The 27788-nt window shown below is 32.1% G+C and overlaps 2 protein-coding genes and 1 pseudogene across 6 annotated transcripts in view; 1 reads left to right on the forward strand and 2 right to left on the reverse strand.

The window, feature by feature from the left end:
- Nucleotides 1-2047: 2047 nt before the first annotated feature.
- Nucleotides 2048-2839, reverse strand: LOC146530771 (uncharacterized). The gene has a single exon (XM_085199262.1). It carries the CDS (start codon nt 2693-2695, stop codon nt 2129-2131), a length of 567 nt encoding a protein of 188 aa, XP_085055388.1. The 5' UTR covers nt 2696-2839; the 3' UTR covers nt 2048-2128.
- A 385-nt stretch (nt 2840-3224) lies between these two features.
- On the forward strand, nt 3225-6154 carry LOC146530772 (DNA repair protein Rev1 pseudogene; annotated as a pseudogene). Its single transcript, XR_014878851.1, has one exon. The product of XR_014878851.1 is annotated as a DNA repair protein Rev1 pseudogene (transcript).
- A 547-nt stretch (nt 6155-6701) lies between these two features.
- The window catches only part of LOC146530773 (tubulin-specific chaperone cofactor E-like protein), a 28708-nt gene continuing 7621 nt past the window's right edge, over nt 6702-27788 (reverse strand). For 2 of the 4 annotated variants that reach the window (XM_085199265.1, XM_085199266.1), the window contains exons 2-8: nt 26848-27099; nt 26108-26610; nt 24942-25041; nt 10517-10701; nt 9334-9465; nt 8440-8539; nt 6702-7999 (exon numbers count right to left, since the gene is read on the reverse strand). In XM_085199265.1, the coding sequence (XP_085055391.1) occupies nt 7880-7999; nt 8440-8539; nt 9334-9465; nt 10517-10701; nt 24942-25041; nt 26108-26610; nt 26848-27093 (1386 nt within the window). In that variant the 5' untranslated portion in view covers nt 27094-27099 and the 3' untranslated portion in view covers nt 6702-7879. Of the gene's footprint in view, nt 8009-8439; nt 8540-9333; nt 9466-10516; nt 10702-24941; nt 25042-26107; nt 26611-26847; nt 27100-27788 lie in introns of all 4 variants that reach the window. The other 2 variants (XM_085199263.1, XM_085199264.1) reach the window with 1 other exon arrangement.

Below are 27788 nucleotides of genomic sequence, written 5' to 3' on the forward strand. Positions count from 1 at the left end.
AAAAGTTTGTTTAAATCATAAATATATAGTTGCACTGTAATCAGTGCTATCAGTTTTAGAGCTACTAAGGCGGTATAACTAATTTAGATGAGCATTAGGCAATTGAAACCATATATGTGTGGATGACATACAAACCCATTAAAAATTATTTCAAAACAATAGATGTAAATACATTATCGTGTAAGGATATCTTGTTTGTTTAATTTGCTTTTAAATTCTAAATAGATATGTACAGACAGCATTGGAATGTGGGTTGTGTGTTGTTTACACACTTAGCACCTCACTGGCATTCAAATGGAATATAAACTATCCATAGAAATTATGTCGTTGAGAGGCTTTAGTGTCGGCTTGACAATTTTAACTATATCTCTCAGTACAGGAAATTAGTATTAAGCTATATAATATTATATCAGTAGGTAGTAACTGTGTGGTGACCATCTCAAAACATGATGTGTGGAACTGAATTGTATCACAACGGTACACGAGCCGCAATCAGGCATTGGCTATATGTGAAAGCTTATTATATATATATATATATAAATACTATAATTATATATAAATATGTAACAAAATTGTTAAATTCATTATTTTCCACCTTTAAATGAACAATATTTTTGTGTTAAATGTTTATTTAATTATACAAATTTAAACTTTCAAATGCTTTAAATATTATTAAAAAAATAATGTTTTAGTGCATCCCATACTTGCTTTCAGTATCTTAATATATTAACAATCTTTTCCATTACAAATTGTTAGTTTCTGTGCAATATTCCTGTCGATATGAATGACATTTTCCAATAACCATTATACAACTCCCAAGTTGTGTTTTTATACAATTTAGCTCTCTTTATTTGTATATTATTTACTGTCACAATCTACTTATTATTAGAACTTATCATCATAACTACAATATTTTTTTTCTTAACATAAAACTCCTGGATGAAGGAATATTAATTTATTAACAATATCCTTGCAATAATATGTTAAGCAAGCATTCCAAATTTATAATGTTATTGCACTATAATATTCCTTATTAATATTTATATAATTTAGAATCTATTATATAGGTATCTTTATTTCGCACAATATCTACTATATGCTTTTTAACATATTTAATATATCGATCCTAATTTTTTGATATATCTACTAAATCAATCTGTTCTCGGACATTTTATATGAAATATTTAATTAAAAAAATAATTATTATATTTTTATCAATTATTTCTGCATTCTTTCTGAAACAATGGTTAACACATACATTTATAATAACCTATTTTAACACAAATGTAAAGAAAAATTCAATATACTAGGATCATTTTCAATTTGTTTGTGAAATAAATAATATATGTAAAATTCACATACTTCACTAATATTCATTAATGATGAAAACAAGTACTTTATTTATTGTTTTTAACATTTTTAAAGAAAAATATTTTTTTTAGAAAATATGGAAATTTTAAGTACCAGAACTTGAACCACAGAGTAGAGTAAATTTTTTTATGTTTTCTAAAAAATTTTTTTACTTTATTTATTGGCCTGGATTTCAGGTGTTTTAGTTGTGATATTGCCTAATCTTAAAATTTTTGTATACGTTTATTTTAATGGTCACCATTGTGACGCTAATGTTAGAATCAGCAATTTATTATAATTATATTTTAGATGGGTAAATACCACAATAACAGATAAAAGTGTAACATTTAATTTTAAGTGATGTTATAAGATTTTTTTTTAACTTGGGACATTTTGAATGTTGATTTTTTTTTACATATTTCTTAAATTTTATGCTTACTCTATGTTATTTATAGTTTTACACAAAGTATAATAAATAAACAGTATTTCATCTAGAATTTAAGATTATTTTCTATCTGATATATCAAAGTGACCTATGGACATTGTGAGATTTCTACTTCTACGTGAGGACTGGTATATGATAATGTAATGATTTACTTATTTATGTAAAATATAATTGTAACTGTAGAAAACTTCCTATTATTTTGTAGTACAATTGAAGTATAAATAAATGATTTGGAAATGTGTAATTGAAGTATTTATTTTTAGTTAATAATTTTTATTTACAACTTAAAAAACACTTAAATATTATTTCTAACATATTAATGCAAATTCTTGATCAAATATTTATATTTGGAATACCTGTTTTTAAACCTACAGATACTTCAATATATTTAAGTATTCTATTAGACACAAATTGAGCATCTTCCCTTTTAGATACATTTGAATTTAACATGTCTATTCTATTTTCTGAACAAAATGTTAATAAATCACTTGCATTAACAGCCATTGCGTTTACGGGTAAACCACTTGCGTTCACTATTATTACACGACGAACTCTGAGGTCAGGATGCACTTCTTCTAATACTTTACTTGCCCATTTTAAACAAAACATATTGGTAGTATCCATAGCAATTACTACGAAGTCTATAGCCTGTTTTCCTGTTAGATCTGATAGTTTCGCAATATTTTCTAAGCTGTGCGACCGTAAGACTACTAATTTCCATCTAACATTTCTTTTAGTGTGAACATCCACTAGAGCTTCTGAAAGCTTGTCAATAAAATCACCGTTTTCTGAAAGTACCACAACAGTTAAGCTGTTTTTATGACTTGTTAAACCGATCCATGGCACTATAGTAAAATCTTCTTCAACAGAGGGACGTGCGTCGTCTTCCAGAACGGACATAATTATGACCTTATCCAAATATATACTTAAACGTACTAGTAAGCTACAACTATTAAAAAGTTGTTGTGATTCTTTATTTATGGCGTTCTGAGATTAAAAAGTTATTTTAAATTATAAATGTGACAGTTGCAATATTTATTTTTTAAAATTTGACTACTATCGACAAAGTGACAAATGTCTCGTAGACCACAGACTATTATTTAAAATACAACACCACTCAATTTCATTTCAAACAAAAAAGATACCGTACCGTGTCGTATATAAATTGTGAGGACAAAAATATTATTTTCTTTTTTAATTCCCAAAATAATTTGTAAATTCTAATAAATCATAAGTTCTTTTGTGTACTTTGTCCTTTTTGGATACAATATTTTATAATTATTTTTTATATTAGAATTTAAAATATTCTAAATATTTAAGAAAAATTATTAGCAACTACGTACAACATATTATAATATATTATAGCGATTATACCGTAGGATACAAAAAAATATATACAGAAACATCACGACAGATCTCTTATCTGTTGTCTATGATTTACTTGTCAAAGGCGATTTCGAACAAAATTCGAATTTCGAAAATAAATTTATTAACTTACCTTTAATATACTAAATAAGTAAATATTTTATGGCCATAAGACATTTAAATATTTTGAATATATTACAATGCGACGTCGAGATGAACAATTTCCGGATAATGGTTTTGAAGCTTGGGGTGGATACATGCAAGCGAAAATTGCAAAACTCGAAGAACAGTTTTCTTCTGGAGCACAAAAGGAAGGAAAATTGTCAGATATCTTTAATGGAGTTAATATTTTTGTTAATGGCTTTACTATCCCATCATCAGAGGAATTAAAAGACTTGATGGCGAAACATGGTGGAGTTTACCATACTTACCAAAGAAGCGAAGACTTTATAATAGCTTCAAATTTACCCGACACTAAAGTAAAAAATATGTCATTAGTAAAAGTAGTTAAGCCTGAATGGATTACAGATTGTATAGCGTCTAAGCAATTGCTAGATTATAAAGATTATTTATTATATAGACACTCAAAATCTCAAGGAGTACTTAAATTTGAAAAAAAAATAAAAAATGAAGTAGCATGTAAGTCGGAATATAAATGTCCTGAGGTTGACAATATTACCACAATATTAGAATTCTCTGATGCAGACATCTTCAATCAAAACAACAAAAAGGAGATGTCTGTGAATGCTAATGATTCTTCCTCCACAAATGCCTCAAAAAGTGATAATCACATCCCGAAAACAGCAAATGATCCTAACTTTATAACAGAATTTTATAATAATTCTAGATTACATCATATTTCACAACTAGGAGCTTGCTTTAAGCAACATGTCAATGATCTGCGAGAAACAGGCAATTTTAAATACCCAGTCCGAGTTGACTTAAAAAATAGAATATTAAGGTCAAAGGATACAATTAAGAGTATGTCTCAGATAAATTTCAGTAATGGCAAAACTATTATGCATATAGACATGGATTGCTTTTTTGTTTCAGTAGGTTTACGTAAACGGCCTGAACTTAGAGGCAAGCCTGTCGCTGTAACACATTCAAGGGGTGGGCAAAGTCGGGCAAAAAGATCTGGTGTTGATAGAGAGATAGAATTTAACTTATACAAACAAAAACAAGTAAAAAAAATTTGTAAAGCCACTGGAATTACTGAGAATGACATTGAAATTGAAACTAGAGTAGACAACATTGCTGATGAAGATGATAAATTTGGATCTATGAGTGAAATTGCTTCATGTTCATATGAGGCTAGAGCTAATGGTATTAGTAATGGTATGTTTATGGGTGCTGCTTTAAGACTATGCCCAGATTTAGCAACTATACCATATGACTTTGAAGGATACAAAGAAGTGGCATATACATTATACAACACTATTGCCCAGTATACATTAGATATAGAGGCTGTTTCTTGTGATGAAATGTATGTAGATTGCACAGGGCTATTGCAAGAACTAAATGTAAGTGTTGATGATTTTGCTACTGCTCTAAGAGATGAAATAAAAGATAAAACTGGATGTCCTTGTTCAACAGGTTTTGGTGGTAACCGCCTACAAGCCAGGTTAGCAACCAAAAAAGCCAAGCCTGATGGACAGTTCTTTCTAACATCTGATTTAATTGAGGATTTTATGTTTAATATTAAACTCAGTGATCTTCCTGGGGTTGGAAGGCAGACTGCTCAGAAATTAGAATCACTTGGACACACAACATGTGGATCTCTTCAAAATTTATCATTATTTTATCTTCAACAACAATTGGGCAATAAAACTGGTGAACAATTGTACAACCAGTGTCGTGGGCATGATCCTAACCCATTAACATACCACACAATAAGAAAATCGGTTTCAGCAGAAGTTAATTATGGAATTCGTTTTGAAAACCAAATACAATGTGAAGACTTTTTAAAGCAACTCTCAGCTGAAGTAGCTTCCAGAATGTCTCAATTTAAAGTAATAGGAAAATGTGTGACATTAAAATTAATGATAAGAGCAAAAGAGGCACCTGTGGAAACTGCAAAATTTATGGGACATGGTTTTTGTGATGTTGTCAATAAATCAACTAATTTACCGACTGCGACTAGCGATGTAATTATAATAACAAGGGAAGCAATATCACTTTGTAAAAAATTAAATGTAAATCCGGTTGAAATGAGAGGCGTTGGAATTCAAGTAACCAAATTAGAATCTATCAATACAAAGCCCGGTATTGGATCTATAAATAAATTTCTGAAAGCGAAAAATGCTGTGCAATCAGAAAATGTTAAACCACAGAGACCTGTTAATGTTCAACCTGTATTTGAGTCCAGAACTCTTCATACAACGCCTATTAAAGAAAAAATCAGAAAAAAAGATAAAAAGTCTCCAATTATAGGTATCATTAAATCTCCTACAGGAAAAAAGAGAGGCAGACCAGCTAAAGCTAAAACCCATGCTGCCACTCAAAACTTAATGAACAAGTTTCTGCAAGGGCAGCACACGTCAAAAGAAGTTTATATTAAAAAGGAAGTTATACAAAAAGAAAAAATAGAAGAAACAAAGCCAAACGTAACAGAGAAAGTAGTTAAAAATTATGGTTTATTAGCTCTTCCATGGAATAAAGTTCGAGAATTATTACGCGCGTGGTTCGACAGTGGTCAGACACCAAAGCAATGTGACGTCGATCTAATCTCACAATACATGCGTGAAATGGTAGCTGATAAGAATATTGATAAGTTAAATATTTTACTCAACTTTATGAGACGGAGAATACATGAACTGAATAATGGAATGTGGAATGAAGTTCAAGATAACATCCTAGAAGAAATACAAAAGGCAATGCTGGCAGTGTATGGAAAGAAATTGTGGATATCTGAAGAATATTGAAATGAAATAAATCTATAGATAGTTTAAATAATAAAGAAATAAATAATTTATATAATATTGTTAATTTTAATCTCCAATTTTTATTTGCAACTATTCATATTAGATTTCAAAATCCTGAATAAGTTAAAATACAAAACAGGCACCGTCGTGGTGCAGTGACATAACGTTGCCTGCAAACGTGACCATTGTGGGTTCCACTCCCATTTAGGGAGCGAGTATATGAATTGGATTCATATCCTAGTTCTAGTTAAAGTCAAATAATTTTATTCAAAATAAATAGTTCATCAAATGAAGAATGTAATGTAATGCTTCATTTTATGAACGTCGAATAATCTACCACCAGTTCACTAAAGTTAATGCCTCAGACCTGAGAAGAACCGGCGCAAGAAACTCAGACTTTTTTGGGACTTTTTTTTACACAACAACCATACAAGACTAGCCATAACACAGCGTAAAATTTTATTGGAATTGCAGGTATTTATAGCCTTTATTTATTTATAATTGGTAATTTAAAGTGATTCAATATGGAACCAGAGAGGCAGCGGGAGTAGAAGGAGAAACTAGGAAGATAAATCTTTTAGTCAGCATAAAGGATAAGGATACAAAGAAAAACAATATTTATAATCCCATTGATTTATTTTTTAATTTGCTTCTATTAGATCTAAAAGTTGTGTCAAATTAAAAAATAACTTTTGAACGTTTAGCGAACTGCCCAAATCGAAATGCTATTTGTAAACTATCAAACTACATACATCGCTTGGCAGATTTCTCGCTCGTATTATTAAAATAAAAATAATATTAATAAAACACAACAGCTAATAGTCCACGTCCCACTGAAATATGAAAAAAAAATCAAATAAAAAGACCACCTTAAATCGTGGCAAAAATAATCTTATTGTATTTATGACTAATTTTGCAAAATGGCAGTTAGTATCACTTTCGTTAATAAGCATTAATTGTATTTAATGGCCGATGATTCGTTCACAATAAATAACACGCATTGGATACATCGAGATACAAACGTTTATCGAAATTTGATCTTGGTTTTAGTCATTTTATCTATAATTTACTATCACAGATGCTTATTGCAAAAAAAAAACATTTCATTTTCAAATTGTGTTGAATATACGTACTGAAATTGAAGTTGCAAAAACAATCTTATAAAGCTTTTAGCTTAGAAAATAACTTAAAGAACTAAATTGTTTGCGACAACCATTTATTTGTTACAATACATATAAAACAGTACGATTTGTCGTACAAAAAAAATGGCTAAAATACTATTAGGTTAGTAGGTACAAGGTTTATATCATTATAATTTATTTTCAGACAAAATTTGTAACTACCGTCAAATGTCTGGAGTTTGTTTCTTTGTGTAAAACACAAATAGTGAAAAATCCAGAAAAATGTCCAATCATTTTTAATACTTTAAATAACAAGTTTTGGCCAATTTCCATATATTTTGGCACAATTGATATTAAAATTTCAATTTAATCCATCTCATTGTCCATCTCATGTCCATTTTATTTTATGTAATAATGCGTTACATCTATATAATTCGTTACATCTATATCCTAATATAAAAGGCAAACGTCATAACATATGAAAAAAAAATTTTAAAAAGTTTATTTAACCATCACTGCATAATGTTAATACGATAATTAATCTCTCCATAAGTAGAAAATGAAAAATAACACCTACCCTATACAATATATAAAAATAACAAAAAAAAAAACAAAATCCAAACAAATGACGGTAGTTTCACAGATAATGTATATTTATATTACACGTAAACAATCTACGCGGTGGATCCGACCGAAACGGTGTGTTTCAATTTAGAATCTATGATGATCTCGTCTCCGGAGCGTATGTTGTACGAGTAGAGCTGCTTCGTGGGGTACTTCATCTCCTCGGGGCCCTGGAAGAACTCCATTAGTACGGTTTTAAGTTAATATAGTGCGTGTTTATTTTTAACTTAAAAAATATTACAATAATAAAATCTATTAAATGTTTGCTTTCCATATCGATATAAATTTAAGAAAAAATATAGGCCAAAACTATACAAGGAGGGGCCTACTTTAAGGTCATCGGTAACGCAGCAAGGACATCGTCTAACTATAGACGCGACAGTTCTGGGTTCGTTTCCTACTCAGAGGAATTAATTATTTTCTTTCATTTCCTCGCTCTGGTAAGAAGACTCCGACGTTGAGTTTCGTCACTCAACACACATTGCGAACACGCGAACGGAGTGTTTTAACACTTGGTTCTATTTGCCAATAATGCGATAAATAATCAGTCTATTTGAGATATTTCTTTTATATTTGAATTTTTAATTAAAATGATGAATTTAACATTCACCTGTGTGTCTCTCAATTCTTGGTCGACGTAGAAGAGACGCATCTTGGAAGCGGGGAATCCCGCGAGACGCTCCAGTCGGGACTTCAAATCTGACACGGTCCTATAAGAAATAAAATGTATTCAAATAATAAATAAATAAAATTATTGTCACATTTTTGAAAGTATGGAAATGGAAATAAACATCGAGGCTTTTAATTTTTTTTCGCTATTGAATATGGAGCAACACAAAAAATTGTTAAAAGTTAGGTACATTTTAGCAAAAATATAACTTCACATTTTGGTTCCACTCCTTTACTACGAAAATATATATTTTTATAACATTAATATAAATAGTATCAATTTAAAATTATTAATATATAATACGAAATTGAATATTTACCTAGTTTTAAAATAGAAATCGACAAATATGGCATCTATTAATAATGCAGGGAGGTTTGATTTGGCTATAATGACTAGATTGATTTATTTTATCCAATTCCTAGAAAATGTATTATAAGTAATTACATAAATCCATTTAATATATTAAAAAATTAATAAATGACTATTGTTTTAAAACAAACACAAGGTCTATACTTGTGGTTCATTTCAGACCTTAATAATTTACTTTATTCAATAATCTTAATTACAGTCGGCCACATACTCGTATCTAATGATTATTATTATTCACAGAATGTTATATAGTATAGTATAGTGGGCTATGGTAAGTAAAACTGTAGTTTTACTTAATGCATGGTTGTGAATTCGTTATGATTATATATCAATTATTTACATATTTCCTCTCTGCCAAGACATCGTGCGGTGTTGTATCCAGACATTCAGCTCGCAATATCTTAATTAAAAAGAGAGAGTAGAAAACGGAGTGTTTTAATAAATGTGTAAATATAAATAAAATACCTGTAAACATCGACGGTGCGCACTTCGCTGTTATCGCCGCAAGTGAAGGTGATCTGCACGCGCTTCTCGGGGCGCAAGTCCACAGATACCAGGGGATCGAGCTTGCCGTGGACACCCACCAGCTCCCAGTATCTGTAGGAACAATATGTAATAATGTTAATAAATTAAATTATTTATTGTTATTGTTTACTTTGCTTGACGTTTGGTGTAATAAGTACGAAAACATTCATATTTAGATAATAGGCATGTCGATTTTTTTAGATGAATAAATTATTTAGTGGTTTTCTCTCATTAGGTTTAAAAGTTTAAACCTTAAAAGTTAAAGCTAACCGTCGTCGGCATTTTGAATTAAATGAAAGGCGATTGTTCCCTGTACTAAATGATCTTGTAATTTAAAAAAAAAAAAACGTAGACAATGAGAAGTACTTCAAAAATGGAAATAAAATGCGGCTTTGAATTTCTGGAATATTTTTTTAAATAATTGATCCATAAAAGCTTACCAGATACATATACATGACTACTTATATGTGGGTACCTAGTATAAAATAGATTACCTATAGGTACATTTTATACAGAATAAACAATGGAAAATCATTTGAATCGATTTAGAAATTAAGGCTAACTTAATTTCGCACTCGCCACCTACAGTGCTCCTTATAAATACGACCTTCGTGTTACTTTCCTAAAGCAGATGTGCCGTTTCTTATTTTTCTCGAACAAGTAGTTATTTGCAACATAATAGCCTAACAGGGTCAGCCGTAGATTTCTTCATATACATATAATATAACGAATTATCTTGACTATAGTTTATCAAAAGAATAGGCTTACAGTTAAATTTTATAAATACAAATGTTGAAATTATTTTGCGATGAAATTGTATGTGCTAGGTAACACATCGAATTGTGTTCTATGTATTTTATTTATTAACTCGTATAATTTCTCATTTTAAACAACGTTGCCGAAATTAATTACCTATGTATAAAATAATTTAAAATCTTTAAATTATAGGTAGGTATAATAATAATAATTCATTATTTTAAAATAGACGCAACACCCATATCGCTACCTACATATCTACATTCAAAAATTTTATTCCAACAATTTATTTCACCAATAAACTTAGCAAAACCCGTTTCCAATATTTCATGAAACAAAAACCATTGTCCATACATTTCATCCTCACCTGTCAGGTCGATCCGACTCGGGTTTCTCCATATAATATCTGATGAAGGCTCTCTCAGCAGCGTCCCGTTCCTCCGGAGGTACAGTCCCTCCGCCGTTCAGGGTTCTGACGTGAGGTAACCTGGCCACGAGCAGAAGTCGCCTTTCGTGCTCCGTCGACTCGAATCGCTCCCATAGCGGCCAGCCCTGAAAGTGTGAGTCATTATTTTATTATGATATATGAATATGTGACATTTTCTTAATTACTTTATTCGTTGTTGTGGATATTTTACATATTAAAATGTTTACTGGTTAAGTTTTATTGGTTTTCGCGTCTTTATAAAAATATAATATTATTAGATCACGAAAGTAATTCAGATGAGAAAATAAATAATTGTGTAGTACAAGCGGGCGAAGCCGCTAACGGTACAGTAGTATTTTAAATATTTAATCATATTACTGCATATGCACGTACACTCTTCAATATTTTAAAAATCAAAGTAAATGGGTTTTTACTACTAGCGTAATATAAAAAATCACTACATATTAAAAATTAGTAAACACTTAATTAGTTGTTTGTAACATTTCCTTTTAGCACAACGATTGGCTTCGCACTATGAATTTTAATAATTTCAACAGAACTATTGTTTATTTACATCATATAAGAAACTAGGAGGAAGAAACTCCATGCTTATATGGTAAACCGTTGTAAGAAAGAAACCAAATAAGTGATTACTGACTACTGAATTAAAGAGTCACGACTCTCCTTGTCGCGACGATACACATATTTGTATTGTAGTGGAAAAAACTGGCAGGTGCTGTATTCTATAGAGTTTTTGTTCATCTTATTTTCAAGGCTCAATACTAGTTTCCATGTAAAGCCAAGGTGAAATAATTTTCGTATATATCTACTCGAATCTATGGTGTTATAGTTTTCATTTTAATACTATATTTAAAGTAGATGTTATAAAAAAAATTGTTGTTATATGTACCAAATTATAATAACGCGTAAATTTTGAGCCTAATTATGGCCTAAAGTTGTGTGCGTAGTGTCTTGACACTAGGCTCTCTGCCCACCTTGCTACATGCAGGGTACATACAGCGTGAAGCCGAAACAAAGCTAGGAATTTAATTTTTTTTTTAATAGCCATAAGAAACAATTTGGTAATTTTACTAGTGAGTTAGGTGAGTGTTCGTCTTAAAATAGCCTTGTTGTAAAGACTACCAAAGCTAATTGAAATCAATTTATTGGCACAGACTTATTGTGATTAATATATGAGATCAATGTTTAAAAATAACACACCAATGGCCTTTATTTGGATTAAATTCTTCTTATTAATTATTAAAATAATAATATATATAAAAAAAAGTTATCTAAAGCAATGTTTGACATAGGAAGATAGAGAATAGATTTTATTTTACAAAATTAACTTTAGAATCGATAAATGTTTACTTAAGAATCGATAAGTGAATAATAATTTGCATTTAATCAGGCATTAGGAGCTTAGCTTAGCATCGATTAAGACTATAAATGGATTTCCTAAGAATCGTTGCTAAACGAATAATTTCTATGATTCAACAATAAACATAATAGTACAGTGAGATCAACTAAATAAATATAGTATATATACTCCATCTACAGCTAACTAAGTCGGCCACAACTGGTTGACCGTACTGTACTTCAGCAGAGCCGAAGAGTAATAAAATCCCCCTTTGTTCACTGCATGCGCGCGCTCAACCTTGCCGGGGCTTGTTTTGCCCGAAAACGGAACGCGGAAAATGTACGTTGCATACATTAGACCCAACGGAATTTAAGATTACCGCATTATACAAATCTAATTGCATTTTATATTAATACTAGCGGACCCAGACGCGGCTACGCCTGCTTGAAATATAATTATATAATTTCTATAGAAATATTATTTCAATCTAGATGAAATGCTAAAAGTGACTATTATATTTATTTTCATAAGGATGAATATCAAAATGTCGCGGTCACGAACGCAGTCGCGTAGCGACGACGGTTGTTATTAACATGGCAGAATAAATTGCATGTCAAATTAGAAAGTATTTTAATTTATTAGTATATATGTGTAATGTAATATTATATAGCCTATAGCACTTCTGAAGAATGCAGCTTTCATACAAAACAAAAACAAAGTAAATCGATCCAGTAGATCCAGAGATCTTAGCGTTCAAACAAACAAACAAACAAACAAACAAACTCTTCCGCTTTATTATATTAGTATAGATGAAGGACATTCATTTATACTGTATTTTTAAATAATCTAGTCGAAAAGCAAGATTCGATTCCCACTCGTGAAAATCAAATATTCAACAAATCAACACGCATCGCCCGGAATCCAGAACTCCGGGGAAAGAAGGGTTCTTAATGGAAACGGAGTAACTGAACACTAGGTTCCCTTCTGAATTCCCTGCTATGTTCGGGATACAGCATAAAGCTCAAAAATCTAGTATTATTCCAAAGATCAGGAAAAAAAAGAAAACCTGCATTATATTATTTAAATGTGAATTACTGTGTTAAATAAAAAATAATGCTTAACGCCATATTTAATTGTTATATAAAACGTAGTTTTATATAACGTCTAGACTTGAATTAAAACTCAAATAATATAACAAAAGAAACGCTGGCAGACCAGTTTTAAAGTAGACAGCAATTGTGTAAAACATTTAAAATATGAAGTGAGCTACCTTGCCTCGTAAAATCTCGGCATGGACATTTCAGAACTTGAAAAGGTGCAGTATTCTGTAGACTAAGTACAGGATTTGAGGCTTTCTTCTTCTTTATGTTTTGCTTGAAAACATTTAAAATTCGCTACTGCTTTACATTTTAATACAGTAATGCATCTTTTATAAATGAAGTATATATTAACGTTTAAACATCCTCTTCATTAAAACATCTCATGTATAATTTCAACTTCACAGACCTAGTGTTGAGACACCCCACTCCTCACTTTCCGTTGAATTCTGATGTCATTGTGTGTTGTGTGGTGGCACTTAACGCCTGCCTCTACACCAGAGCGTAGTAATAAAATATTCCATGTCCTCGAGTAGTAATCGAACCCCACGACCTGTCGAGCTTACAATCACACGCTTGCCTCATACATTATATTGAAAACAAATTTATTATGTGTGGGGAAAAATACTACAAATAAAATGGGAACATCTGCTACAGGCAATTTAACCCACAGGATGTAATAGCGTACACGCAGTACCAACCCCAATTTATCGGCAGTTCGTGTAATGAAGTGTAGGTACATATGTAGTGTGTATGGCCAAATCTAAATTTCACCAGCACAGCGTCCGCCCGGTGCCGTACCACGCTGGAGTGGAACCGTTCTACATCATTAATTACGATATCGATTGTGAGTCAAATGCATTGGGTGAAGGGTGTTTTGTTTTATATAATAGGAAAACCCAATACCTTTTAGTTTTATAAAATAAAAAAAATATTTTTTTACAATGCCTTTTTTTTAAATGTCAGGGAAAGGCCATTCCGTATTTTCCGCCGAAATCCGTAGCGCGTAGAGTGGCAGAACTTAACTCCGCGATTTGCCTCGTTACCAGAGACAGGAAATGAAAATATTATACATTTCTTTTTTCCGAGTGGAAATTGAACCAACAATAAAATATTTAATTTTCTATAATATAATTTAAATGACTGTTTTTTATCATGATAAAAGTAACTGTAAGTACATTTCACTCGTAAATACACAAGTACAATAAATATATATAAACAAAGTGTAGTTGTAGTTGACCTAACTGCTATTGCAGTAATGCATGCATGGGTCACCTCGTTGTATGCCAACCGACGCTAACTGGAGCTTTAGAAATTCAATAGTAAAGCTAGTTTTCTAAGGGTTTGCTATACCTATATGTTCTTTTTTTAGCTTTACGCTGTATCCTTCATGAAGCAGCTAGGCAGAGGGCACGTAGTGTTAAGACACTCCGTTCATATCATAATAGTTCGTTTCCCTACTTTCCGCCAAAGTCTGGACACAATGCGAATTGAGTGGTCGGGCTAAACGCCGTTTTATCTCGTTACTAAGAAATGAAAATATTAAACATTTTATTTCCTCAAGTGGGAATCGAACTCACAACCTGCCGCGTTCAGAGATACATGCCTGGGCATTTGTACCACGACTGGCCTTAAATATAATGGAATATACAAAAATAAAATTATTGGCTTATTTCAACCTAACTAGAACTATATGTAATAAAATATAATATATGTAATACTTTAAGTATAACATGCCTGCACAACAACAACTAAATTATATGTTATTGGAATAACCAAAGTTATGTACAGACCGTAGGTCTCACAACGTTCTACTTAGACAGCTATGTGGAAACGAGTGTGGAGTGTGGAGTGGGAGACAAAAGATCAGGAGTGACTGCGAGTACCTACCTGCCTATGTAGGTATGAGCTGTGGAGTTCAACATGCATTTGAAAGGTGACAACGCGGTTAGTACGTTTCAATATTTGACATTGTTTTTGACAAAAACGACGTTAATTGTTCTTTTGAGAAAGTAAGAAAATAATTAAATTTTAGTTTTATAAACTAAAATTTAATTATTAAATTTAACAAAAAAAATACAAGTTTACATACAGTAGAAACTCAATGCTGCAGTATTTTAGTATGTATGTAATCTAAGAAAATATTTATGTACCTATGTGCAATTTGCATATTTAATTAAGTTTATTCTCTGTATATGTAATTAGTACTATATACCACACAAAACTCGCTTTTCTTTATACATTGGAGTTAAAATCCAAAATTTTATTTCCTTTATATTAAATACTAGCGGACGCGCGCAGCTTCGCTTGCGTATTTAGGGGTGAATTCTAATAAACCACGAAACATGTGTTCTATGAAATATTTTTAAGAGTCTAAATTTCAAATTTTATAATAATCGGTGGCGTTTTAAAGATTTTTCCATACAAACTTTCAACCCCTTATTTGCACACTTAGGGAGAGAATTCTAGAAAACGATGAAACACGTGTTCAATTAAATACTTTTAAAAATCTAAGTTTCAAATTTTATAAAAATCGGTGCCGATTTAAATTTTTTTCCATACAAACTTTCAACCCCTATTTCTCCTCTTTAGGGTTAAAATTTTTCAAAATCCCTTCTTAGTGGATGTCCAGATTACGAAAGTAAACATCTGTCCAAATTTCACGTTTCTACGCACAGCGGTTACGGCTGTGCGTGCGTCTTACCTCAGTCAGTGAGGACAAGTCCTTTTATATATATAGATAGACTAGCGGACGCGCGCAGCTTCGCTTGCGTATTTAAGGGTGAATTCTAATAACCCATGAAATATGTGTTCAATGAAATATTTTTAAGAGTCTAAATTTCTAATTTTATAAAAATCGGTGGCGATTTAAAGATTTTTCTATACAAACTTTCAACCCCTTATTTGCACCCTTAGGGGGTGAATTATAGAAAACCATGAAACATATGTTCAATGAAATATTTTTAAGAATCTAAAAATCAAATTTTATAAAAATCGGTGGCGATTTAAGAATTTTCCCATACAAACTTTCAACCCCTTATTTGCACCCTTAGGGGGTGAATTCTAGAAAACCATGAAACATGTGTTTAATTATATACGTTTAAGAGTCGGAATTTCAAATTTTATAAAAATTGGTAACGATTTAAAAAAAACATATACAAACTTTCAACCCCTTATTTGCACCCTTAGGGGGAGAATTCTAGAAAACGATGAAACACGTGGTCAATTAAATACTTTTAGAAATCTAAATTTCAAATTTTATAAAAATCGGTGCTGATTTAAATTTTTTTCCATACAAACTTTGAACCCCTATTTCACCCCTTTAGGGTTGAAATTTTTCAAAATCCCTTCTTAGTGGATGTCCAGATTACGAAAGTAAACTTTTGTCCAAATTTAACGTTTCTACCATCAGCGGTTACGGCTGTGCGTGCGTCTTACCTCAGTCAGTGAGGACAAGTCCTTTTATATATATAGATTATAAATTTTAATATTACCAACGGTTCCGTACAAATTAAAACTAATGGTGAAACTAGTCCGAGGTATTATTTCTTAAAGCCGTCGACACAACGCGAGGGGAGTTTTTGGGTCAAGCCAGTCTACGATAGTAGCGAGTGTTCCTTGATTTGCTACCTTTGACAAAGTTTATTGGCTAGTGTGAATCACGTCATTTGCTGATGACAATTCTTAAAAACCTCGTTATATATTCCAATCTAATCTTGAGGCCGTCGCGTCGTTCCGTAATGGCACAATGGTGTGACTGTAACGCGACGGCTGTGGGTTCGATCCCCACTCGAGGAAGTGAAATATTTATTTACGTTTATATTTCCGCTTCTCTGCTCTGGTCGTCACCAGAGGCAAAGCGCGGCGTTGAGTTCCGCCAATCAACATGCAATGCATCCAGAATTCGGCGGAAAATGGAACGGAGTCTTAACATTAGGTTCGTGAAGGTAAAAAAAACGTATGACACAATTTTTTTTCAATATTCGTGTTTCTTTTCGCTTATCCGTCACATTTTGGGAAATTAGTAAAATTTTAACTGTCATTGTTCTTTTCTGTTTAATTTTCCTTATGCAGGAGGCGTTGTATAATGAGTGTTATAGGTAACTACCTCTAAATATCCCATTGAATAAAGTTTGTATCATCTACATATATTTATAATTGCTTTTAATTATTTGGATTCTATGTGCACTCGACTATTTTCATACAATTGAAACTTAAATTTCGTCCGATAGCCGTACAACGAAGGTTAACAGAAATAGTTAAAAAGTTTTAAATTATAAAGACGATACTAAAACGTCGTGTCAGTGGTAGTTGCGTAACAGCAATTAACCTGTATACAAATTAGGTATCTATCTACGTTGAAGTAGACGAATCATTAAAAATAACGTTATACTAAACGAGCATCTGTAACCTAATGAACTATGAATAATTTTAATTACAAGAAGAGATAGCCACGTGAATTATATTAGACAAGTATTTAAATAACTTTTAAAAACTAGAAGAAAACAAGTTACCCTAAAGGAGAAATATTTTATGCAGTTAACTTTTATCAAATTTAATTTAGAAAATTTAGTTAAAGACAGACGGGCCGAGCGTCAAGTTCCTCGACAGAGAATAGAATCCACAATCCATCGCTGGTCTCAATAATTATTTTATAACAATAAGATCATTACAACAACAAATAAAATAACCATTTATAAAATAAAGTCTAATTTCCCAAAATGTGACGACAAAAGAGGTTGGCGGGGAGCAGATGGGTCCGAAGAGTTGAGGATCGAGTGTGGTGGCGAGAATTGGGGAAGGCCTATGTCCAGCAGTGGACAAAAGATGGCTGTTGATGATGATGATGATGATTTATAAAATAAAATCAAGACATCAAAAAAAAAACAAATAAAAATCACGACAAAACTTTAATGATTAATAAAAAAAACATCAAAAGAGTCATTGCAAGTGTATAAGAGGGGGTGTGTGTGGGCGTAATGGAAGTAACCGTTGTCTGGTCACACGTGATTCATATACCGAATACCGGTTACAATGAACTTAACTTTAATCTTTCAATTTACTAAAACGCAATTTATGTTTATGGATTTATGGATTTCCTTCAAAAACATATTGCGCATTTACGAGTAGGTATATTCATTGTATTCTTACATAGCTTTTCGTAATAAACATACTTGGTTATTATATTTGAGACCAGTCGTGACAGGTTATGACAGGTTGTGGGTTCGATTCCTACTAGAAAGAAATACATATTTAATATTTTCATTTCCTCGTGCTGGTAACGGGGCAAATCAAGCTTCGACACTCATTACGCAATGCCACAGAATGCAAAGAGAATATATACACTCTAGGTTCCTAGGTTCCCTTTGGTTACACTATCATGTGCAGCATGCAGCTGAACCTAAAGAAATGATCTGTTTTACTTTTTTTCTTCTATCTTATGTGCAACGTCTGCCTTGTCTGCAACGGCAACCAGATCAACGAAATTAGTACAGTAAATTCCCACGGATGGGAATCGAACCTACCACCGTCCAATCAGCAGTCAAACAATAATTACAAGCAACATATAAATGTTATAAAATATTTAAATTTAAATCCTATACCTTGGTATTAGGGCATGACAACTACGCAATTACAAAAACAAATAATGTAAATGTTATGCTAATCCCGCCCTAGATGTTTGCATAGAGAGCTCTACTGCGTCCTCGATTGTCAATTCCTGCTCCCCAAATGTCTCGTGGGTCAGGGGTATCTAAGTTACGTCATTATTTACTATATCTATTTTGTTATCTTTTTTTGTGGCTTCACGCTGTATCCCGCATAAAGCAGGGTAGGCAGAGGGAATCTATTGTCACGACACTGTATTCCCTACTTTTCGTTGAATTTTCAAGGCATTTTGTGGCAGAACTCATTATCGCGCTTTACCTTGGTAAAAGAGCGAAGGAATGAAAATATTAATAAACAATAATTAATTTCCTCAAGTGGGAATAGAACTCACATTCTCTATGGGTGTACAATATAGATTATTTTTATCATCAACAATTTTATATACAATTTAGGTCAATGGAATTTTAATTGACGTTCCAAATATTTGAGACTAGTTCGTGGTCACGAGTTCACTTGAAAGTCGGTTCGGGACAGTCTATGCGTGGCCGTGGACTACTTGTTCAGTTTTAGAAATATTGGGTTCAAAATGTATCCATATGTATATCTTAATAAATTATTAAATATACTTCAATTAAGTCACAAAAATTTGCTACTATTAATCTAATGTTTAAATAATCGATTCAAACAAGAATTCACACTTTACTGTCGTCACTTACTTTCTACTAAAGTATTTTAGAGTCAGTAATTTTCCAACAAAATATTCCAATAAAAATGTGGAAATGAAGGTTAACCTTTCTATCCTTACAAGTTTATTAAAACAAGGACACCAGACACTTTAATGGCGTGCAATAAAAGTGACTGCAGTGCTGGTATATAGGTCAAGTGAGAGTCACAATGACTACGAAACGTAACGTTCCTTGGATAGTTTAATGAATCTCAGCAATTTAAAAGCATTTTGCTTCACGCTTTATCCCGCATGTAACAGGGTAGGCGGTAGGAGACTAGAGCTGAGACACTCTACTCTCCATTTTCCATCGAATTCTGGAGGCATTGAGTGGAGAGTGGAGGGATTTGCTCGTTAAAAACATTATGAAAAACATTTGTCATGCTAAATAAATATTGTTACATTTGAAAATGTAATTTCATCAGATTTATATAAACTAATTTGGTTAGTAAATTGAGGCAACGCGGATTTGCAATTACAGTAGAGTGCAGCCTGAGATGGAAGTAATTACTGGAACGGCCTTTACCAGTTAATAATGTAAATGTTAATCCAATTCAGCGTCGAGCACAGTAATCATTGTATTATAAAAATAGTTTTTGTTTTTAGCATCACGCTATATCCCGCATGTAGCACGGTAGGCAGAGGGAGCCTAGTATTAAGAAACTCCTCCACTTTTCGCGTGATGAGTGGCGGAACGCCGCGGTTTGGCGGTGTCGACACCGGCACCGAAGCGAAAAAATATTTAAAATAATTAAATATTAGATTTTCCCGAGCGTGAATCGAACCTATCACCTGTCGCGTTTATAGTTACAAGCTTTTGCCCATGAGCCACTAGACTAGGCTTGCTTCACTGGTACATTAATAATTTTAAAAAATGTTGTTGACAACTTTTAATGATTTTTCATCCGGAGAACTCTACACACTTGGGTTTTTTGTACAAAAAAATGTCTCTAAAGTCTGAAGCTCCAACTCACATACATGTTTCTAACTGCTAAATATTATACCTACTTGCGCGTTTATAATTTTATATTTTTCTCATATTAGAATTTGAATAACTGCCGTGGTTTATATACCATTAGATAAATTGGTACATTCACGGGTTTAGATGAATGTATGATGATGAAGCAATGTATGAAATTATTTAATATATTGGTACACTGGTATAGTAATTTTAAATATTAAAATTTACAATCTATTTATATCTTTTTAAAATAAATAATATAAACAGTGGTAAATCTATTTTTTCCTTTTTACTTCTCTACTTAGTGAGCCTTAGAACTAAACGCAGCTTTATGGTAAGAGACCGAAGGAACAATTTTAAATCTATTACAAATATTAACAAACCCGAAATGTGAATTTAAAAATCTAGCACAATTTAAAGATTTAATCTTTTAATCCACTGTTGCAATCTCATAATTCTTAAGATGAACACATATCGTGAAAGGTAGGTAGAGAGAGAGGAACATACGGAAGGTTAAAACATAGCAATGTAGAGTGAAGTGAACGAACTGCATAGTGACGCATAATTACATTTCAGAATGAATCACCAAGCGGACCCCTTGACGTTTATTTTTCTTTCCTATTCGCTTAAACAATACACGTTTCATGCATTTATGGAATAACTCGAAAATATTCGAGTCAACATATCTATTCGTATATATAGAATTTTTTTCTTTTTACATTCGTTTTCTTCCTAGCTGTATCAAGAGGCCAGTCGTGAGATGGTGAAAGCTACAGGTTGAGGGTTCAACTGGGAATTCTCTAAGAAATAAAATATTTAATATTTTTACTTTCTTCGCGTAAACGTAGCCTTGAGCTCTGCCACTCAACACTTAATTCCTCAGTATTTGGCAGAAAATGGGGACGGAATGTGGGAATAGAGTTTTCTAACACTAGGTTCCCAGTTTCCCTTCCCTTATTCTGCTATATGCAGAATATAGCTAGATAAAAAGCTAAATAAAAAACAACTGCATTTACAGCTGTTGACGTCATTAGCCACTGCACTAAAGCTCCACTAGGGATTTCTAATTTTGTGGCGTAGTAATTAACTTTCAATCCACCTTTATAATGAAGTATTAGAATATTATAAAAACAAGGTAGAAACATAATTGTATAGATCAAGCGGGCGAAGCCGCGCCCGGGTCGCCAGTTAATAATATAATTAATAATTATACATAATATAATAATTATGAATTAGTAATTAAATTTCAATCCACCTTTATAATGAAGTTTTAGAATATTACAAAAACAAGGTAGAAACATAATTGTATAGATCAAGCGGGCGAAGCCGCAAGCGGGTCATTAATTAATAATATAATTAATAATTATACATATAATAATTATGATTTAGATAGAATTTCGTACAATTACATAAGTCGCACGCACTAATAACGTACCTACTCGTATGTCATTCAGAGCGGATATGATAAACACACAATGCTACGTGCAAACAGAAACACTTTCACGTCCCCTCTGGCGTGACGGTCAGCGCTGACGAAATACTAATAAAACATAGTATATTTTTTTTAATTTACTGTATCCCACACCTCTACTAGCCTGTAGGGAGATGTAGGAATGATAGTGTCAAGACACTCCCCACTTTCCGCTGAATTCTTTTGCCTCGTCACCAGAGCAAAGAAATCATAATAATAATTATTTCATTTCTACGAGTAGGAATCGAACTCACAACCTATTTTACAGCCGCACGCTTGAGCCCACGCGCCACGCCTGGCCTCGTATTATTATTGTATGAAGCGTTTAATCAAATTGAGTGAACAGGAAGTGCCCATGTGCATAGTCTATGCTAAAGGGCATAAAACGGAAGGTCTCGTGGAGCCATATTGTAAATTGAATTGAACGATTTAAAACTTTTTTGAATTATCTGTACGTAACATTTTAATACTAAACTTCCGGTTATCATTCGAATTAATGGTTTATTTTATACGTATAATAAAGATAATGAGGTCAAGCACGCGAACTAATTTCTCAATCGCTTACCAACATAGATTTTAAGCAATTTGTATACAAAAATGTTAACAAAAATACAAACATACATATATTCTATATCGTCAACATACCTACGTAATATTGCAAAATTATTTAAACGAGTCTACTTTAACAAAGCTGATGAATTCAAAAAACATAAATAAAAAATACTGGGCCAAACTGAATGGACAACTAATATGGGATCGAACAAAAAAAAGAATGCGAGAAGAATCTTTGGTTAATCTGTGAACATACATAAAAACACCAACAGAATACATAACCTCCTTTTATTTGAAATTGGTTAACAACTAAAACAGAGACCAAGGCTACTCAGCTATTTATAGTTATATTACAAAATTTAATGATAGATAGAAGCAAATGCAGTGTAATCTACAGTCTACAACACACGTTTTACACAATCCTCATCTCCCAATGATGGAACAGAATGTAAGGGGGGTATCAGATTCGGCGAGGTTGCGAAACCGAGCTAACACTAAGTGGGGCGGTGCTATATGCAGAAGACCTTCACCTATATGATTTCGTGCTCCCGAGGGACGTTACGCCTTGTGCTATTCAATGTTTGATTCACGGTACAGTTGCCATGTAAAGTGTAAAGTTTAAACTTTAGATTAAAAAGTTTACACTGTAAACTATAGAGCTTCTTTAGCTTCACGCTGCATCCCGCAAATGGCAAGGTAGGCAGAGGGAAGCGTGGAACCCAGTGTTAAGACACTCCGTTTCCATTAAAACTTCTGCTGCCCACTTTCCGCCGAATTCTGGAGGTATTGCGTGCTGAGTGAAGTGAGTTAATTATGCAAAAATACGTCTTTTCGACTGTTTTAATTAATTTGAGCTCGAATATATATGAACTAAATAGAAATAAATACATGTATTTTTAAAACAGGTTTTCCTAATAGCATTTAAAAAGATACGGAAATAATGCAGTCATTAATATGTAACGTCATTAAATGTTGTATGTTATATGTATATTTAAATTATAATTATTGTGATATCCATTATCCATACCGATACAAATTAACCTTCGCATTTTATTGTATTACACAATACACCTTAAACAATTTGGCTTCCTTACGTTATAATAGAAGTTTCATTTAAATCTATTTTTTTTTTAAATTAAAAAGAGTAAATATAAAAATAAAAAAAAACTGTAATAAATTATTAAGCAAAGCTAAATATTGTAAATAGTGTAGTAAAATATAAACAAAAAAACAAAAATAAATTTATAACAATTGTCCAAACGACTATACCGGGGACGTTCTAAACGCATAATGATGATGTAATGATTGGCGCGAGTGATGGAGTGTGCATTTGCAATAATAGATGCAATACAATTATATAGTGTATTGCTATGAGAAAGAGTTAAAAGTATGCATTTTATGCATAATGGCATTTCAAAATATTTTATGATAATTATTTCTTACTTAAAAAAAACTAGAACTATTACTACTAGACCTACTACTACTTACTTACTTCGAATGTAGAGCATATTTTTTTGTTTTTGTATATAATACCTAGTTGTTTAAACTATGTTAATATCATTTTTTATCACGCTGTATCCCGTACACAGGTAGCTTAGTGTTAAGGCACTCCGTTCTCCGATATTCCGCCGATTTCTGAAGGCATTGCGTGTTAAATGGTGGAAGTCAATACCATGCTTTGCCCCGTCACCAGAGCGAAGAAAATATAAATGTCAATAAATATTTCAATTCCTCGAGTGGAGATCGAACCTACACCCTCAGATATTATACAGAACATAAAAAAATATAATATTGCAATATTTGTCGGCGGCAACAGAGTATTTTGCCACTAAATCTTTCTGTATATATCTATTTAATAATAAAACGAAAATAAGAACGATAAAATTCTTTTAGAGAACATAAAACCTTTACGCCACGCTTTAATATAAGACAAGGATAACGTTTGGTATTAGTAACTGATTATACGATGCGAAACAACTGCGATCTACAAGGTTCTTGTTGTACAAACATCCTAGACTGTACGCGGAAATATTTCAATGAAATAGCTTTAAAAAATCTATAAGTAATGTATTAATTTTAGCAAAATAGTATAGAGTTTTTTTATTAAAATTCAATTGCGTGGATTCCTATTAATAATTAAAGCAATAATTTAAGCAATTTTTTTTCCACTTATTTACATATATGTATTGTTTGTATATATATTTGAAATTTGTATAGCATTTGACAATGCACGTATAATCCAAATTCACTACAATTTAGTTTTGAAAAAATAAATATTTTTAGATTTTAAAAAATAGTTGAAAAGTTTCTAAGTTATATTTTAGTAGGAGTAAGTAAACATGACGAATCTTTACAATTATTACTGAAATAATGAAATAAACAACGAGCAGTAGGAAAAGATAAGCATTCGCAATTCGTATAATGATACTGAGATTCCACTGGCTTAATCACAAAAGATCCAAGCTCCAAGATAATTAAGATACTTTTTCAAGGAATGTGAACTCGGAAGTGACAGTCAGTTCCCACTGCAACATCGTGTTCGTGACTATCATTAGAGTTGGCAAGTAAGTACTATCTAAGAGAAATCACTTACTTGCACTCGTAAACTCTTGAGAGCGGGGAACTTGGCAAGTCTGTCAACCTCGTCCCACGTCGCGAGACCTGTGTTGTTTAAATTTAAAAATCGCAGGTGCCTGAAAAAGATTAAACAATTATTTGTATATAATACGTTTCTATATATGTATTTTTTTATAAATAGTTTTTTTAATGCCGTAAAAGTTATATTATGACTTTTTATTGGAATGTATAAGAAAAAGGGTAATGTTTTTGAAGCGTATTTATGTATGTATGTCTAGTTTTTTGGTACTCCCTACAGCCTAAATCGTTTTTGACTTATGAAGGGTCGTTTAATTCTTATGAACTACTGTACGTTTGTCCCTACCACACATATATAGCCTTTATAGACTCAAAAAAAAAAAGGGGATGCTTGATATTTTTTCGCCTTCTAAAGCAATATGGATGAACATCAAATGAAAATTAGTGAAAGACCATTTAAATAATACAACTAAAACGTCAGAAATTAAATTATAAAAATAAATACCCAAATATGATAACTCTGATATTTTTAATATTAAAAGAATAGTATATTTATCAAATTAATTATTATTTAAAGATTTAATAATGGTATTTTTTAACATAAATAAATATTATGCGGCTATTTCTCTGTTCTACACGTCCGTATAACGTCAAATCGTACAGGTCCAGTGGGTCAATGATAATTATAAAATAGACTTTATTACACGCTGATAAGTATGACATTGAAATTTAGATATACGTCATTCGTAGCTTCAATTGCTATTTGGGTTAAAGACCAGATGATTAGTTGCATAAAAAAGTACAGTCGAATTGATAACCTCCTCTTCTTACAGAAGTCGGTTAAAAATAAACGAGACAGGCATTATTTAGTCTGGAGTCAAGATAACGCTAGGAAGCGCACATATTACTCTAAAATCATTTAAGTAATACAAGCTAGTACAGGCCGGCTTTGGGATTTAACATATTATATGAAATTTTATAAATGTGTATTTTTTTAATTAAGTCAGCCAATTTTAACATTGTCATTGAACGATTGAGCAACGAATATAGAGCAGTTCGAATTTTAACAGATAATAAAAATTAGTTTCATATTTGTTTATTTTTTTGTATAATCTATTTTCTGAATTGTAATGTACATATAATACCGGAATTCGTAACACTCACGGAAAGGCATCATGGCATTTCTTGTTTCCATTAATATCATCGCATTTTTCACATGGATCTGGTTCTAGTGTTGCTAAGGGACAGTCGTTGACCAAAAGGGTTTCCAAATTAGGAAAAGCATAACCCAGCTTTGCAATTTCATGCCAGCTATTTATGGGATTTCCGGAAAAATGTAGCTGTTTCAGCTGTTCATGGACAGGTTCAGTAGCTTCAATGTTAAGTCTCGAACACCCTTCGCAAACATCTTTTTCCTCCACTTCTTTGCCACTTAAATTCACATACGAATACTCATTAAGACTCAAATGCAGTTCTTCTAGAGCTGGTAGAGCCTTGAGTAGTCCAAGAACACTTGGCCAACCAACGTAAGTAGAGTTCAGTACCAGATGACTGAGACTGTCCCAGCGTGGATTCAAAGCTTGTGCGGCTTGTATTTGTGCAGAAAGTCGGTTGAAACTTAAATTAAGAAATCGGACACGAGGCGTCTGTTCCAGCACTGCAAACACCTAAAAATAAAAGAAACTATAACGCTTTCGTCCTTGAAGTTACATCATTAAAACTTATAATAATAATGTGTCGTTGTGAAGTGACGTGACAAGAAAATGGTGTAATAATAACTTAATTTCATAGTTTTACACACAATTTACTAGTTATTTACATCTATTTACAACGACATGGTGCAATTTTCGTTAAATATACTCATTATTTTCTAACCGTGTCTTACGTTATGTCCAACTACTCACCTCCTCCCAATCTGTCAGTTTATTATTGGCAAGATCTAGCTCCACTACATCAGCGCATTTATCAGCTAAGGCACTGGCGTCTCCCGCGCAGTCAATGTCGCAGTCATTTAGTACCAGCAACGTAGGTACACTAAGTCTGGGTGAACGTTTGGGCACGAATATAGCTACTGGCATATCATCTATAGACGGGTTGACTTCACCTTTGGCGCCATACTTGCGCTCCAGTGCTTCCAAAAGCGAGGGCATTTTTATCTGGCAACAAAGATTATTTTTTCTTAGACTTTAGAATTCATAATTTAATAAATGACAATATTTTTTTAAGATTTTTTAATAAACTTGTTTAAATTTCCTCTCAACAATAACTTACAACATTGTATATTTTTAATTTACTATTCATACCTACTTAGGCAGAAAACAGATAACGAGAAACATATTAATGAAAAAGCTTTTGATGTTTCTGGAATTGAAACCAGGATCTTGAGTTTAGCAAATAGTCTTACTTGATAAAACCATCGAACTAATTAAAAAAACTATTAATAGTAATTGAATAGTTTTGTTTATTAAATTAACATTTATTTGTATCATGATTAAATGTGCCGCAATTACTGATTGCAATCGCTTCCTTTCGAGACTATTGCAGACGAAGAGGCAATACTTTAGCAATAAAAGGTTATAATGGTTAATAGGGAACACTTCTTTCCTTTCTGAGGTTGAGGTTATGAGGTACAAGGCGTTTCTAAAAAGTCAATCATAGACAAAGGTCAGGGTTATTTCTAAAAGGCAGCTAAGTCTGTTGTTTCGTTGGTTTGGTAGTGAATGAGTCCATTGTCTAAGTAACAGATTTTTGTCTTAGGTATATGAGTGTATATTAATTTACTAGTGAGTAAGCTTCAGGTACGATCAGTATTTTAAATATGACAGATATTTTAATAAGAATTTTT

This window comes from Heliconius melpomene, chromosome 16, assembly GCF_056956725.1.
Source record: "Heliconius melpomene rosina isolate 202511_hmr_F chromosome 16, ASM5695672v1, whole genome shotgun sequence".
Taxonomy (NCBI): Eukaryota; Metazoa; Arthropoda; class Insecta; order Lepidoptera; family Nymphalidae; genus Heliconius; species Heliconius melpomene.

Excerpts from the sequence above, each read along its gene's own strand:
- LOC146530771 (XM_085199262.1), bottom strand. The coding sequence starts at position 2,695 with ATGTCCGTTCTGGAAGACGACGCACGTCCCTCTGTTGAAGAAGATTTT.